General features: G+C 45.0%; 1 protein-coding gene across 1 annotated transcript in view; it reads right to left on the reverse strand.

Annotated features, from left to right (window-relative positions):
• Nucleotides 1-12,300: 12,300 nt before the first annotated feature.
• mnx2b (motor neuron and pancreas homeobox 2b) overlaps nucleotides 12,301-16,367 on the reverse strand; it is a 67,618-nt gene continuing 63,551 nt past the window's right edge. The window contains exon 3 of the mRNA XM_073044611.1: nucleotides 12,301-14,094. Coding sequence (XP_072900712.1) covers nucleotides 13,822-14,094 — 273 coding nt within the window. The 3' untranslated portion in view covers nucleotides 12,301-13,821. The remainder of the gene's footprint in view (nucleotides 14,095-16,367) is intronic.

Here is a 16,367-nt window from a genome sequence, read left to right on the forward strand (position 1 = left end):
CATTGTGGGTCAAAGAGCCTGCACTGTGCTGTATGTTCTATGATTAACAATGAATCAGAGTGCAGGGAGGAGAGAGAGAGCCTGGTGACTTGGCAACAACCTTTCCCTCAATGTCAGCAGGACAAAGAGATGGTCACTGAATTCGGAAAGAGGGGGTGATGCACATCCTCCTATCCACATCAATGGTGCTGTAGTCAAGATGGTTGGGAGCTTTAAGTTCCTTGGAGTAAACCTGTCCTCATCTAACCACAAGGTCAAGATGCACTGTAGAAAGCACCCTGCCTGGGTGCATCACGACTGGGTCTTGCAGCTGCTCCTCCTGCAACTGCAAGAAACTGCAGAGTGTTGTGGACACAGCACAGCACATTACGGAAAGCAACTTGCCTTCCATACGCTTCTCACTATCTCAGTAAAGCAATCAGCATAATTGAAGACCCCACTTCTTGTGTCTGTGCACAACTACCTATCGATTAAATAAAAGCATGCATGCAGGAGATGGTGTTAACTGGTGTGTTCACATTGCACAGAGAGAGAGAGAAAACAGTGCACATGCGTAAGCAACAGATTACCGTAGTACATAGTCCTAAGGTGGGGGTCATAGCTCTGAAGGAAATTGATCCATGCATTACACTTCCTCCCCTTTAGATTAGTGCAACATAACCTGTGTATGTACAAGACATTCAATTTCCCTTTCATTAACCCATATTCCAAATAAAGATTCTATCACAGTTCTAAAGGTTCAGTCTTTTGGGTGGTGCTCTGTTTGTTTCAGGATAGCACCTCTGGACCTGTGGAGTGGCATCAGGTTTGGTTGGTGTCTGGTCTAAGATAATACTCTTGGTTTGTCGTGTCACATTGCTGTCAGTGGCATCATCATTGAGAAGTAAGTCCAGTGATTGTAATGTATCCATCTTTTTGGATGCATTCGACTCAGGTGTGTTCTTTGGTTGAGCATCCAAAATTGGGTTGGTGAATTTCAAAGTCATGAGGACATGACAATTTTTGGTGAGGGGGAAGAGTGTAATGCCCTGGATAAGATTTTACTGCTAATGTTGTAGGGTATTTCATTTAATGGCTTTCTGTAGAAGCGGTGCGTCTGCTGGTGGTGTTGGGTTACCGTTAAAGATAAGGGGTTCATGCTTAGGAATGCTGTGTCATCCAATCAGAATGGTGGAATTGGGAGAACATTCTAGAGAACACTGGGCTGAGAGGTTTTGTGATGGACACCGAGGTGGGTCGAGGTCTTTATCAATGGGAGATGGAAAGATAAGAAATTCAAGAGAACTGGCTGTCGGATTTGATCCAACTGGATTGAGGGGGAGGAGGAATATGAGACGTGGGCAGAACAGACATCTCAGGTGCTGGGTGAGTGGCAGTGCTCTGATAATGAGAAAAAGTAGCCACTGGTAGAGAGTCTAAAAGGTCCAGCAGCTGAGGTGGTGAGGTCCTTGAAGGCTACTTCCACAGGCTACATACAAGCATTAGAAACCAATTTTGGCACAATGGAAAGCCCAAATGGAGCTTATGACGGCGTTTAGGAGCATGCTTCAGGAGAAAGAGGAGAACATTTCTACCTACATTTTTCAGCTAGAAAGACAGCTGCTTTGTTTGTGGCATAAAGGGGCCATTCCACAGGCTGATGTGAATCAATTAAGGATGGACCAAGTGGCAAAGGGCGCACTGCATGTGACGTGATTGCTTTAAGCCTCTGAATGTCTCGTAGGATGCACCCCCTCCCTCGTTGAGCTGATCAGAGAAGTAAGAGAGGAGGAAAACATGATGGAGGAGCAAGAGGCCTCCGTCAGCAGGGCACAGTCCTCAGTGGCCTCTGTTGCTGAAGCAGCCCCTGATGTCCCACAGTTCGGTGTTTTACAGGATTTTGTGAAAGGTTTTAGAGCCGAGGCTTCTCAGTTGATATTGGCCCATGCTGCCAACAAGCATCACAAAGTCAACAGGGAGCCGGACCCACTGGTTGGAGGTACTGAGCAGAAGGCTGCCACCGAATGGGGTCCCTTGAAGCAGGGGAGCGACTGATATTGTTTTTTAGAATTGTGATGAGGAGGGACATTTCAGGTGAGAGGGCGGAAGATGGGAAAACCTTTGGAAGGTGAACTAATGGTTACTGAAACAGAAGGGAAAGTCGGGAAACCTCAGGAAGACCCAATAAGGTAATGGCCTGGCGTCTTGCGAGGGGGGGGGAGGAGCACGTTCCAAACAATGTATCAAGGAACACTGCACAATGCAAAACCCTATTCCTGAAGACATAGTGGGGCCAAGATCCAGTGTATCCCTATTGATCGAGGGTATTTATGCTACAGCCATCAGGTTACATCGGCTGTCAGGTTACTCTGCTGTACAGATCCTTCTACAACCAGTATTTGATGTGTTTATCATTGACACCACTCAGTGCCCTAGAGCTTTGGGGTCTTGATACTGATAATTACCTGTATGATTTTTAATTGTCGTGGAAGCTGGAGTTTCTAGAGGCAGATGTTAGAGTAGCTGAGGCCTCTGATATGCTGGTATTATTCTGTCTGGACCTGGCTGAGAAGGGTGAAGCTTCAACTCTTGTGGGAACAAATACTCCTATTGTGAGGAGGCTAGTGAGAGCCTGCAAGGAGAGAATTGGAGAGTTTTCTGAAAACCTTGTCCATTCACTGGTGTTCAGAGCTGTTTTTGAGAAAGTGCAAGCCCATCCTAGGCTGGATGATGAGCACAAACAAGAAACTGTGTGGTAAACTCAATCCAAATCCATCGTGTTGTGGCCTGAGGAAGTAGAGTGATAGGAAACCCCAAATTTCCTGGAATTCCTGATGCCGAGGCCCTCCTGGTGGATGATCTGGAAGACCACAAAGAGGAGTCATGCTTCCCTGCTGGGGTGCTAGTGAGGCCTGGACTGCAGAGACCATCGGCTGTACAGGTAAACAGGATGACAGTGATTGTCAGGAGCACCTCAGAGAGAGAGGTCACCTTCAAGTGGGGGATGCTGATGGCTTATCTTTTTCCAGTAACTGTAATGTCTAGTTTTCCTGTGAGAAAACCAGGAGGGAGACTGGATCGGGAAAGTTGATAGCCAAGACTTCCAACTTTGGTGACTCCCCGGGACCTGGGATTTGAAAAAGGAGACTGATGGGGAAGATGTTACAGTTCGAGGATGTCTTTTCTACAGTCGAGTTTGACGTGGGTTGCTCCAAGAGTACTTGCCACACCATCTGAGTGACAGAGGACACCCCTTTCAGAGAAAGGTCTCAGCGATTAGCACCAGCAGAGGCAGAGGATGTCCGGCAGCATCTGCTGAAACTGAAAGAAGCTGGGATTGTCACTGAGACACAGAGTCCCCATGTGTCTTCCATAGTGGTGCTGAGGAAGAAGAATGGGAAGGTACAAAAGTGTGTTGACTATCGGACACTGTAAGTCCCTGACCAGTATACTGTTCCGCTGATGGAGGATGCTTTGGCCTGCCTGAGTGGAGTGAAATGGTACAGTGTGCTGGACCTAAAGAGTGGGTATTATCAGATACCCTTGAGTGAAGATGTCAAAGAGAAGACAGTATTCACTTGGATTCTTTCAGTTTGAAAGAATACCTCGGGGCACATCAGGAGCACCAGCTATTTCCAAAGAGTCATGAAGAAGACTGTTGGGGACATGAACTTGCTTGAGGTACTGGTGTACCTGGATGATCTCATAGTGTTCGGGTCCACCCTGGAAGAGCACGAGACATGGTTGCTGAAGGTGTTAGACCTCCTGAAAGCTGAAGGGTTAAATCTTTCCCTGGACAAATGCCAGTTCTGTAAGACGTCAGTCAACTACATTGGGCAGATAGTCTCATAAACTGGAGTAGCTACAGATCCATCCAAGATTGAGGTGGTGACCACATGGCCAAGGCCCAAGAATGTGAGTTGCCCTACACTCATTCCTTGGATTCTGTGGGTACTACTAGAGATTTGTGAAGGACTACTCCAAAGTAAGCCACCTTTTGAATCAGTTTCTGTGTGGGTATCAATAGAACAAACTGGAGTTGAGGAACCAGGTTTTATACAGGGTCATGTCTCCTCCAGATGGGTCTCAGCATTCCCAGTTGGTTTTACCTCAGAAGCATTAAAGGATTGTGTTGAAGTCATGTCATGATGATTCAGGTCATTTGAGGTTTGACAAGACTTATGGATTGGTCCAAAATCAGTTTTACTGGCCCAAATGAAGTCTGAGGTCAAAGAGTACTGTAAGTCGTGCATTCAGCGTATTTGGAGGAAGACGCTCCCTTATCCTGTTTACAGAGTGTGGGGCCGCTTAATTGAGTATGTATGGATTTCCTCTCCATAGAGCCTGCTGCATTACGAATGTCTTGATTATTTCTGATCACTGCACCAGATATGCTCAAGCCTTCCTTACAATGGAACAGAGGGTGTCCACTGTGGCTAAAGTGTTATGGGAGAAGTATTTCATTCATTATGGCCTTCCAAGATGGAATCACAGCGATCAGGGAAGGGATTTTGAGAGTAGGCTCATACATGAGTTACTGGGCACGCTTGGAATTGAGAAGTCAAGGACCACACTCTATCATGCTTAGGGTGATCCTCAGCCTGAGAGGTTCAACTGGGCATAGTTAGATATGCTTGGAACCATGGAGATCAGCAAGAAGAACAAATTGAGTCAACATTTTGGACATTTTGATCCTCTGCTACAACTGTACACAGAATGCCGCTCCTGGATACTCGTCATATTATTTGATGCTTGAGCACGAAGCAAGATTACCTGTTGACCTCTGTTTTGGGACTGGTGGGGAAGACTCGCCACAGAATACCTACCTTAAGTATGTGTCTGACATGAGGAAGGAATTGCAAAAGGCTAATGAACTACCAGAGGTCTCTGCTACTAAGCAGAATCAAGGAAACAAGAGGAGATATGATCAAAAGATATGATCAGTTCTTCCAACTGAAGCCTGGAGACAGAGTTCTAATAAGGAATTTGGGGCCACCAAGGAAGCATAAATTGGTTGATTATGGGTGGCTATGCCTTACATAGTGGGGAGTCAGATGCCAAATGTGCCAGGCTTTCGGGTGAAGCCAAAAGACGGGAATGGGCCTGTCAAACTTCTCCACTGGAACCAGCTTTTATCTCTAGGACAGGAGTTACGTGTTGACCCAGAGCCTCACATGGATCCTACACCTAGTAGGAGGAATCTGCACGGAAGCAGGAGAACAGAAAGACGATCAGTGGAGAGACCTGAAGGAGTCCTAGCCACTGAATGGTGTATGGATTCAGAGGATGAGGAAATGGAAGTGTGGTATATCAAGTCAAGTCACTTTTATTGTCATTTCGACCATAACTGCTGGTACAGTACATAGTAAAAATGAGACAACGTTTTTCAGGACCAGTGTGTTATACGACACAGTATAAAAACTAGACTGAACTACGTAATAAAAAAAACAACACAGAGAAAGCTACACTAGACTACAGACCTACACAGGACTGCATAAAGTGCACAGAAACAGTGCAGGCATTACAATAAATAATAAACAGGACAGTAGGGCAAGGTGTCAGTCCAGGCTTCAGGTATTGAGGAGTCTGACAGCTTGGGGGAAGAAACTGTTACATAGTCTGGTCGTGAGAGCCTGAATGCTTCAGAGCCTTTTCCCAGATGGCAGGAGGGAGAAGAGATTGTATGAGGGGTGCATGGGGTCCTTCATAATGCTGTTTCCTTTGTGGATGCAGCGTGTAGTGTAAATGTCCATGATGGCGGGAAGAGAGACCCTGATGATCTTCTCAGCTGACCTCACTATCCGCTACAGGGTCTTGCGATCCAAAATGGTGCAATTTCCAAACCAGGCAGTGATGCAGCTGCTCAGGATGCTCTCAATACAACCCCTATAGAATGTGATGAGGATGGGAGGGTGGGAGATGGACTTTCCTCAGCCTTCTCAGAAAGTAGAGACGCTGCTGGGCTTTCTTTGCTATGGAGCTGGCGCTGAGGGACCAGGTGAGATTCTCCATCAGGTGAACACCAAGAAATTTGGTGCTCTTAACAATCTCTACCAAGGAGCCGTCGATGTTCAGCGGGGAGTGGTCGCTCCGTGCCCTCCTGAAGTCAACAACCATCTCTTTTGTTTTGTTCACTTTCAGAGACAGGTTGTTGGCTCTGCACCAGTCCGATAGCTGCTGTACCTCCTCTCTGTAAGCTGACTCATCGTTCTTGCTGATGAGACCCACCACGGTCGTGTCATCGGCAAACTTGATGATGTGGTTCGAGCTGTGTGTTGCAGCACAGTCGTGGGTCAGCAGAGTGAACAGCAGTGGACTGAGCACGCAACCCTGGGGAGCCCCCGTGCTCAGTGTGATGGTTTTGGAGATGCTACTCCCGATCCAGACTGACTGAGGTCTCCCAGTCAGGAAGTCTAGGATCCAATTGCAGAGGGAGGTGTTCAGGCCCAGTAGGCTCAGTTTTCCAATCAGTTTCTGAGGGATGATTGTGTTGAATGCTGAACTGAAGTCTATGAACAGCATCCGAACATATGTGTCTTTTTTGTCCAGATGGGTTAGGGCCAGGCAGAGGGTGGTGGCAATGGTGTCATCTGTTGAGAAGTTGGGACGGTACCTTATGCAAACTCCCCAGTAATGGATGAATGAGATTCTCAAACCTCCCTATGCTGACTCAGATGTAGCAGTGGGGGGTGGGGGAACTAGCAGTAGACAGGCAGACTTGAGGCTGGACAATGAAGGGAAACCAGGCTCTGAAGTAATTAGGGATGAAGCTGAGCTCAGTCGAGTGGCAGGGGAACCTGAGTTTCTGGAAAGCATGAGTAATGGACAGGCGGAGACAGGAAAGATCCCAAGGAGTGTCTGAGACTAAAGAAGTGGAGGATGGGATAAGAAGGTCTCAGAGAGTCAGGTACCCTCCAGATAGGTTGGCCTATGAGGCACCAGGGGACAGTGTGGTGGGGGAGAGTGCAATGCCCTGGATAAGATTTTACTGCTAATGTTGTAGGGTATTTCATTTAATGGCTTTCTGTGTCTGCTGGTAGTGTTGGGTTACTGTTAAAGATAAGGGGTTGTGATGTTCATGCTTAGAAATGCTGTGTCATCCAATCAGAATGGTGGAATTGAGAGAAGGTTCTAGAGAACACTGGGCTGAGAGGTTTTATGATGGACATTGAGGTGGGTCGAGGTCTTTTTCGACAGGACATGGAGAGATAAGAAACTCAAGAGAACCGGCTGTAGAATTTGATCCAACTGGATTGTGCAACTCAGTGGAGTCCAAGAGGAAAATTCCTGCCAGTGATTTGTGAATAGGAGTTGGCACTGTGAGTACATAGGACACATCAGCTTTCGGAAGATTTGACCTCCAACTGGCGTACATTTGACTGTTTAATTACGATGGGCCCTTTTGTGTTTTTTTTACTTCCATGCAGTTTGATAGGGTTGTTAAGGATGTGTATGGCATGTTGGCCTTCAGTAGTCAGATTGATGTCAAGAGCCCTGAGGTAATGTTGCAGCTCTATGAAACTGTAGTTAGACCATACTTTGAATATTGTATTCAGAGCAGATTTACCAGGATGCTGCCTGGATTAGAGAACATGTCATATGAGGATAGATTAGTGAGCTAGGGCTTTTTTCTTTGGAGTAGAAGAGGATGAGAGGTAACGATACGGTTGCCAACCTTTTAACCTACTCTAAAGTCAATCTATCCCTTGTCTCCCACATAGCCCTCCAAGTTTTCTGGGCCTACAGTACCTACTTTCCATATTCCTACCTAAGAGTCTCTTAAATATCGCTAATGCATTAATCTGCCTGTTCCACCACCCCTGGCAGGACAATCCAAGCATCCAACACTCCCTGTGTAAAAAAACCCACCTCTGACATCTCCCCATACTTTCCTCCAAACTCCTTAAAATGATGCCTCTTTGTATTAGCAATTCCCGCCCTGGGAAAACATCCCTGGCTGTCCACTCGAACTATGCCTCTTATCACCTTGTACTTCTCTATAAAATTGTCTTTCATCCTCTTTCATTCCAAAGAGATAAGCCCTAGCTCACTCAACCTATCCTCATAAGACACGCTCTCACTTTATTTGAAGACAGCTGGCTAAGAGCTGCATTGACGTCAGGTGGGGATACTGCCAATGCGGGCTGAAGGAATGCCACGCTCTCAGAGACACCGTCTTCCAATGAGAATTGGAACTGCGACTTCAGCGTGGGGCAGCATGGTAACATAGCGCTTAGCGTAACGCTCTGAGTCAGCAAACTGGATTCAATTCCACTGCTGTCTGTAAGGAGTTCATACGTTCTCCCCACCACTGCACGGGATTCCTCCAGATGCTCTGGTTTCCTCCCACATTCCAAAAACATGCTGGTTAGTAGGTTTATTGGACACATAGGTATAATCGGGTGGTGTGGACTCATTGGGCCAGAAGGGCCTGTTACCATATAATACCTTATTTATTACTCAAAGGGCCTGTACTGTGCTGTATTGCTCTATGTTCTAAATCAATAAATAACCTCCCGTATTATTTTTCATCCTGAACTTTAAACAACCAAAAACACATTTAAAAGAAATTCTGCCAAATAATGACAATCATGTGAATAATTTACCAAATAAAATCTGTAGTCAGAAACATTTCGAGGGGTGTGATATACAACTGGATGCCAGGGTGAATGAGTTATACAAAGCTAATAGCTTGAATATCTTCCTGTCAGCTTCAGATGTTTTTTTAGGTATGTTAAAGATTAAAGATAAGTTTAATTTATCAAATGCACATTGAAACATCAAAATATGCAATGAAATGTGTCTTCTGTCTCAAATCAAATCAGTGACGATGTGCTGGAGGCAGCCCACAAGTGTCACCGCCAGCACCAGTGTCGCATGCCCACAACTTCTGAACCCTAACTACACGTCTTTGGAATGTGAGGAGAAATTAGAACACCCGGAGGAAACCGACATTTGTACGTTCACAGGGAGAATACGCAAAATCCGTACAGACAGCAGTAGGAATTGAACCCTGGTCACTGGCACTGTAAGGCGTTATGCTAACCACTACACTCACCCTCAGAGAGGACACAGAGATCTCTCTCCAGTAACAGGGGAACTCTTAAAGCTCAGGTGTGAAAGCCAAGAGCCATGTAGAAAGGAAAAATAGAAGATCAGTTCACTTCACTTTGGAAGATGAACTACTGTGCAAGATCAGATTATTATTTAAATGGTGAAAGGTTTGAGCATGTTGTGGTGTAGAAGGAATGGGGAGTTGTTGTCGATGAATTGTTAAGAGTTGGTTTGCAAGGGCAACAGGTTATCAAGGTAAATGAAATGTTAGCCTTTGTTGCTAGAGGGAATGAATTTAATGCTGCAAATATACAGAGTATTGGTGAGGCTGCATTTGGAGTACTGTGTGTAACTTTGGTCTTGTTACTGGAGGAAAAATATACTGATTTTGGATGTGGTGCAGAGGAAGTTTCCAGAAATGAGGGGATTGGGTTGGCTTCTCAGGAGAGATTGAGTCACCTGGGACAAAACTCACTGGAATTCTGAAGAATGAGAAGGTATCTTGTAGAAACATATAAAATTATGAAAAGGGTAGATAGGATAGAGGCAGGAAGGTTGTTTCCATTGGTGGCTGAGATTAGAACTTGGTGACATAGCCTCAAAATGTGGGAGAAGATTTAGGACATAGATTATGAGAAACTGCGTTTCCCAGAGAGCAGTGTCTGTGGAATTCTCCACCCAAGGAAGCAGTAGGGGCTATCTCATTAAATATAAGCAGGGGAATTAGGGTTATGGGGAAGAGGCAGGTAGGTCGATCGGAGCCCACAGCAAATCAGCCATGATCTTATTGAAAGGTGGAGCAGGATTGGCAGGTCAGATGGCCAACATCTACTCCTATTTCTTGCGTTCTTATGTCCTCAGGGTTTAGATGGAATTGAAAACCCTAATCTACTTCACAATGGACCTTGCACCTTTTACCTGCATCTTGTTAATGAGAGGTCAGAGGAGATTGGCCAGACTGGTTGAAGCTGTCAGGAAGTAGCTCAAATAACCATTTGTTACAACAGCATTGTGCAGAAGAGCATCCCTGAATGCATAACACATCAAACCTTGAAGTTGATGGGCTAGAGTAACGGAAGAACACAAGCATTCACTCTGTGCCCACTCTGTCAGGTACAGGAGGTATCTAATAAAGTGGCCACTGCTTGTATAGCACTTCATTCTGCAGTCTGTTGTCATTTTCCCTTGTACTGCCTCACTCGATGGCATGTAGAACAAAGGGTTTTCACTGTACATTCGTTCATGTGACAGTAATAAACCAATTTAACAATTTAATATGCAGATGAATTTCAATTATAGATCATCCATGTTCCAAGGCAGAACAGGCTAAAAGGCATATCACAAACACAAGATGCTGGAAATCCAGAGCAACGCACACAAAATGATGGAGGAACTCAGCAGGTCAGGTAACATCTATGGAGGGGAATAAATAGCTGAAGTTTCAGGCCAAGACCCTTCATCAGGACTGGAAAGGGAAAGCGGAAGAAGGCAGCGGGAGGAGGAGTACAAGCTGGCAGGTGATAGGTGAGTCTGGGTGGATGCATGGTCGAAGAGCAGCAGAGATCTCAGAGGGCAAGCAGTGAGAGAAGGTCTCACAACTCCCATTAAAGAAAAGATTTAACCTTCTTCTAGGTTATATTCCTCGAAGAGACTTCGCAGTGGAGCAGCTAATTTTAAACACAAGAGATTCTGCAGACACTGGTAATCCAGAACAAGACACACAAGATGCTGGAGGAACTCAGCAGGCCAAAGGCAGTATCAATGGAGAATAAATAGTCCACTTTTTCTATGGAGAGGAATAATTGTGGCTTCTTCTTTTCCAGTCTTGATGAAGGATCTCGACCAGAAGCATCAAATGTTTCTTCCCTTCCATAGATGCTCCCTGACCTGCTGGGTTCCTCCAGCATTTTTTGTGTGTTTCTCTAAAAGGCATCTCTACCTGTTGATGTTCTCACTGGGGAAGAGGCAGTGCAGCAACCATGCCAGGACCACCAGGCTCATAAACAGTTCCTTCCCCTCCCAAGCTGATCAGGCTGATCAACATCACCTAGCAGCATTTTATGTGCTCTCTGAGTATCGTCACCTTGTCATGATGGAGATGCTCGTGAGTTTCCGCGATCCTGAGAGCAATGCCATCTGGCACTCAGCTCCTGACAGGGTCACCCTTGGTGGGCAGGTCAAAGGGGATATTCCAGACAAAGAACGATCCAACCCAAGACCTCAACAGTGGAGGTGGAAGAAGATGATGACAGATCGCAATGACAGTGAAGGTAGAGAAAGGCTGCAGCAGTGAAAGGTCTCAGTCATCTTGTATTCCACGACACTGGACCCTGACACTGATCTGTCGAGGAATGTGCTGTGGCTGTCCATGAATCAGCTGTCCCATGTTAAACAAAGTCACACACGTGTTCTCCATTTAGGGAATAACTCCTCAGGAGAACATCATACTCAACCTTGAGTGAGCCCACTACAGCTATTTTATGTTACATATGTAGAGAACAGTTGTATGTACATTGTGTTTTATAATTTATCAATATATATTGTTTTTTATCTTATTGCATTTTTTATGCTGCATTGGATCCAGAGTAACCATTATTTTGTTCTGCTCTACACTCACATTCTCAAATGACAATAAACAATCCTGAATCTTGAATCTTTTGAAGTGAACACGTGGGAAATTAATGTTGTCTTTTAAACCTCATTGTCTTATACAAGTTCAAATTCAAGTATAATTGTTATTCAGCCATCCACAAGTACACAGCTAAAAGAAACAACGTTCCTCTGGGACCAAGGTGCAAAACAGAGCACACAATATGGTTAACGTAGCACATACAGCCACAAAGTAGAATAGTAGCACCAGTCCCTGAGAGACACGGCCTGAAAGTTGTTGGTGCATGGGATGTTGTCCTGGAGCCACGACTCTGCAAAAACAAGTGCGCAGCAGTTCCTCATCTCCCACTGCGTCAGCTGCAGGTGAAGGTGATCCAGCTTGTCTTCCAGGGAGCAAACAGTGGAGAGCAGCAACAACGGGAGAGCCAGCCTGCAGGGTCCGACCCCTAACCCAGCACGGATTCCAGTGTGCCCACCCACACCACCTCCAGCGCTTCCTCCCCTAGGTGGCTGTAACAGGCGCCGCTGTGGCATGAAGGACTGGTCAGCTGCCTGCCATTGGTAGGCTTTGCCAATGAACCAAACATGCAGTATGTTGTATTACCAATGCCCAGCAGGGTCTTGCAATGACAAGAAAAACGTTTAACACAAACATAGTTGTATAGAACATGATGCTGTTTAATATTCACATTTAAAAGCGTGGCAAGCATTTGCTTTGTACAAGGTTTAGGGTACTGCAGACAAGAATCTAGAGACAGACATCAAAGAGAAGAAAGCTCCAGACAGACAATGGGTGCTTTAAAGGGAAGGACGCAGATTTGGTTCAAAAAGTAGAGAAGTCTGTTTGTCACCAGCCAATACCATAAATATTTTGCAACTTCCAGAACAGACATTATAAAACTGTGAGGATGTAACGCTGAGACTTTAGAGGGCATTGGTCAGACTGCATGGAGTACTTTGAGCAGTTTGGGGCCCTTTATGTGAAAAACGATGAGCTGGCATTAGAGATGGTCCATAGGAAGTTCACAAGAATGATCCTGGGAATGAAAGGGTTAACATATGAGGACCATTTGATGCCTCTGGGTCTGTACTCACTGGAGTTTAGAGGAATGAGTGAGGGTCTCATTGAAACCTATCGAATATTGAAAGAGGATGATTCCTATAATGGGAGAGTGTACGACCAGAAGGCACAGTCTCAGAATAGACAGGTGTCACTTTAGAACAGAGATGAGGAAGAAATTTTTTAATCAGAGGGTGGTGGATCTATAGAATTCATTGCCATGGACAGCTGTGGAGGCCAAGTCATTGAGTATATTTAAAGCAGAAGCTGACAGGTTCTTGGTTAGCAAGGGTGATTAAGTCAGGAAAATGGAGTAGAGAGGGATAATAAATCAGCCATGATGGAATAGCAGAGCCTACTCACTGGGCCAAAAGGCCCAATTCTGCTCCTAGATCTTATGGATATGTGTACTCACATCTACAGTTCCTTCCACACACACACACACACACTTACCCATATTCACATGCTTGCTCTCAATTACACGCACACATTATCACATATGCACACATCCGCACACATATGTACACATCTGTATTTGAGATTCTGTGACATCAGCTGGTTGTGTTTTCTTGAACGTTACATAATATAAAACAGAAATGTAAAGATCCACAAAACACTTAAAATTCACAGTATTTGAATAAATTAAAAACATTCCCAATTCTTTCAATTCGCTTTTTTGTCTTTCATTTCCAAGATACTTCATTTTTAAAGTGTCTCTTTCCTTTTTGTTCTTGTTTTACACTCATGTTTTTGTCCATTAAGTCTTCAAACCAGCAGCCTTTCGTGGACCCAGAGATGTCTTCCCAAAATATAGTATATAATAATTCACATTAAATATGACAAAATAAAAAATAAATTAAATTAACTCAGTACAATATAATCTTCAAGTGCCCAGCCAGTCCAGCACTGCCTCTCTTTTTTTATTCAGTTTTCTTTTGCAGAAGTCAGAATTCTTTTATTATTTCCCCTTGGCTGAATTTTATAGAAATCTCAAACAGAGGAAGAGAGAGGAACAAACCAGACAGGCACTAGGACCTATCATTTGGGCAGAGTGCACCTTCTGGGAGACGGAAAGAAAGTAGGCTGTTCAAGTTTGTTAGGAAGTTGCACAAAATAATTCACAAAGCTGGGGCAATTTTCACTTCCTTCCGGGTCATTTCATCTTCTGAGCAGGAACTGTTTGACGTGTAGCCCAGTTCTGTGTTGCACTGGAGAAACGTTGTGGTGTGGGTGCTGAAATCCACACCTTCTGGCTCTGATCTGCTTTCGCCCCCAACTGCTTTCTCCAAGTACTTGCCACCCCGCTGTTTCTCGGCCTCCTGAGCTGCCTGTTCCTTGGCTTTCCGACTCCGCTTCCATTTCATCCGTCGGTTCTGGAACCAAATCTTCACCTGAGTGGAAAATGCAATTGAGAAGAGGTGGTCATCATTGGACTGACATTCTTGTTGCTACAAAGACTTCATTTCTTATTACCACTGCAACCCTCCTCCCTCCCTCGCATTTTCAGTGGGACCTTCCAAGAACTTATTACATTTCAAAAATAAACTTTACTCATCATATTAAAAAATACTGAAGAGCCAACAGTGCAAACGTTTACATGAACACAAGAGATGCTGGAAATCCAGAGCAGCACACACAAAACGCTGGAGGAACTCAGCAAGTCAGGCAGCATCTATGGAGGAGAATAAACAGTCGACATTTCAGGCTGGGACCCTTTATCAGGGCTGATACTGCCGGACCTGTTTAGTTCCTCAAGCATATTGTGTGTGTTACTCAGAATTACAATCAGGTTTATTATCACTGATTCATATCATGAAATTTATCAGTTTGTGGCAGCAGTGCAGTGCAATACATAAAAGAAAATTACTGTAGGGTCAGAACATTGACTGTTTATTCCTCTCCATAGCTGCGGCCTGACCTGCTGAATTCCTCCAGCATTTTATATGTGTTATACAAAATGTTTGCATTCATTGTTATTACATTCCATGGTGTCAACTTGTTTTTTAATATCAAAATAAACTTATTATGTGTGTTACCTACAAAATTATTTACAAGAATAAACCTTGCAGCCTTTTCATCCTTACAATCATAGTCAAAGCCTTAAGTAGTGCTCTATTACATTCCTTACAACAAACAGCATTGTTGCCACTTATGTGGCCCCCGGAGCTGGTACACTACTACAGTAACTGAGGGGCTTCCTCACCCAGTGTGGCCCCTCACTCTCCAGCAGTGGAAAAACCCTATACCTTTGTCCTTCACCACCAAGCCCTTGTCGTGACTTAACTTAGTTTTAAAGACCATAGCACCTTTACTATTCATGGTCTCCTGGGTGATTCATCCTTTCGGGATTTAAGGGGGTCCCCACCTGCCGCAGCCCGTCCATGTGTGGTAGTGGAAGGAGCCCCCACAGAAACTTTCCATTGTCTGCACCAAGACTCAGTGCATCACTCAGCATGTCCTACTGCAGCCTGACTGAGCCAGTCAGCAGCCTTCCTCCACGGACATCTCACTCTGCTGGATGGTCATCGAAACATAGAAATCTACAGCACATTACAGGCCCTTTGGCTCACAATGTTGTGCTGACCATCTAACCTACTCTAGAAACTGCTTAGAATTTTCCTACCGCATAGTCCTCTATTTTTCTAAGCTGCATGTAACTATCTCAGAGTTTCTTAAAAGACCCTATTGTATCTGCCTCAACCACCATCACTGGCAGTGCACTCTACACACCCACCACTCTGTGTGAAAAACTTATCTCTGACATCCCCCTTGTACCTACTTCCAAGCACCTTTAAACTATTCCTCCATGTGTTAGCTATTTAAACCCTGGGAAAAAGCCTCTAGCTATCCACACGCCCCTCATCATCCTCTACACCTCTATCAGGTCACCTCTCATCCTCTGTCGCTCCAGGCAGAAAAGACCAAGTTCACTCAACTCATTCTCATAAGGAATGCTCTCTAATCCAGGCAACATCCTTGTAAGTCTCCTCTGCACTCTCTCTATAGTATCCACATCCTTCCTGTAGTGAGGTGACCAGAAATGAACACAGTACTCCAAGTGGGGTCTTATGTAGCTATAACATTATCTCACAGCTCATGAATTCAATCCCACAGTTGATGAAGCTCAACGTACCGTACACCTTCTTAACAACACTGTCAACCTGCGCAGCAGCTTTGAGTGTCCTATGGATATGGACCCTAAGATCTCTCTGATCCTCCACACTGCCAAGACTCTTACCATTAACAATATATTCTGTCTTCAAATTTGACCTACCAAAGTGAACCACTTCACACTTATCTGGGTTGAACTCTATCCGCCACTTCTCAGCCCAGTTTTGCATCCTATCGATGTCCCGCTGTAACCTCTGACAACCCTCCAGACTATCCACACACCCCCAACTTTTGTGTCATCAGCAAACTTACTAACCCAGCCTTCTACTTCCTCGCCCAGGTCATTTATAAAAATCACAAACAGGTGAGGTCCCAGACCAGGTCCCCGCAGAACACCACTGGTGACTGTCCTCCTTGCAGAATACGAACCATCCACAACCACCCTTTGCCTTCTGTGGTCAAGCCAATTCTGAGTCCACAAAACAAGGTCTCCTTGAATCCCATGCCTCATTACTTTCTGAATGAGACTCGCATGGGGAACCTTATCAAGGGC

Source organism: Hemitrygon akajei, chromosome 5, assembly GCF_048418815.1.
Source record: "Hemitrygon akajei chromosome 5, sHemAka1.3, whole genome shotgun sequence".
In the NCBI taxonomy this organism is placed as follows: domain Eukaryota; kingdom Metazoa; phylum Chordata; class Chondrichthyes; order Myliobatiformes; family Dasyatidae; genus Hemitrygon; species Hemitrygon akajei.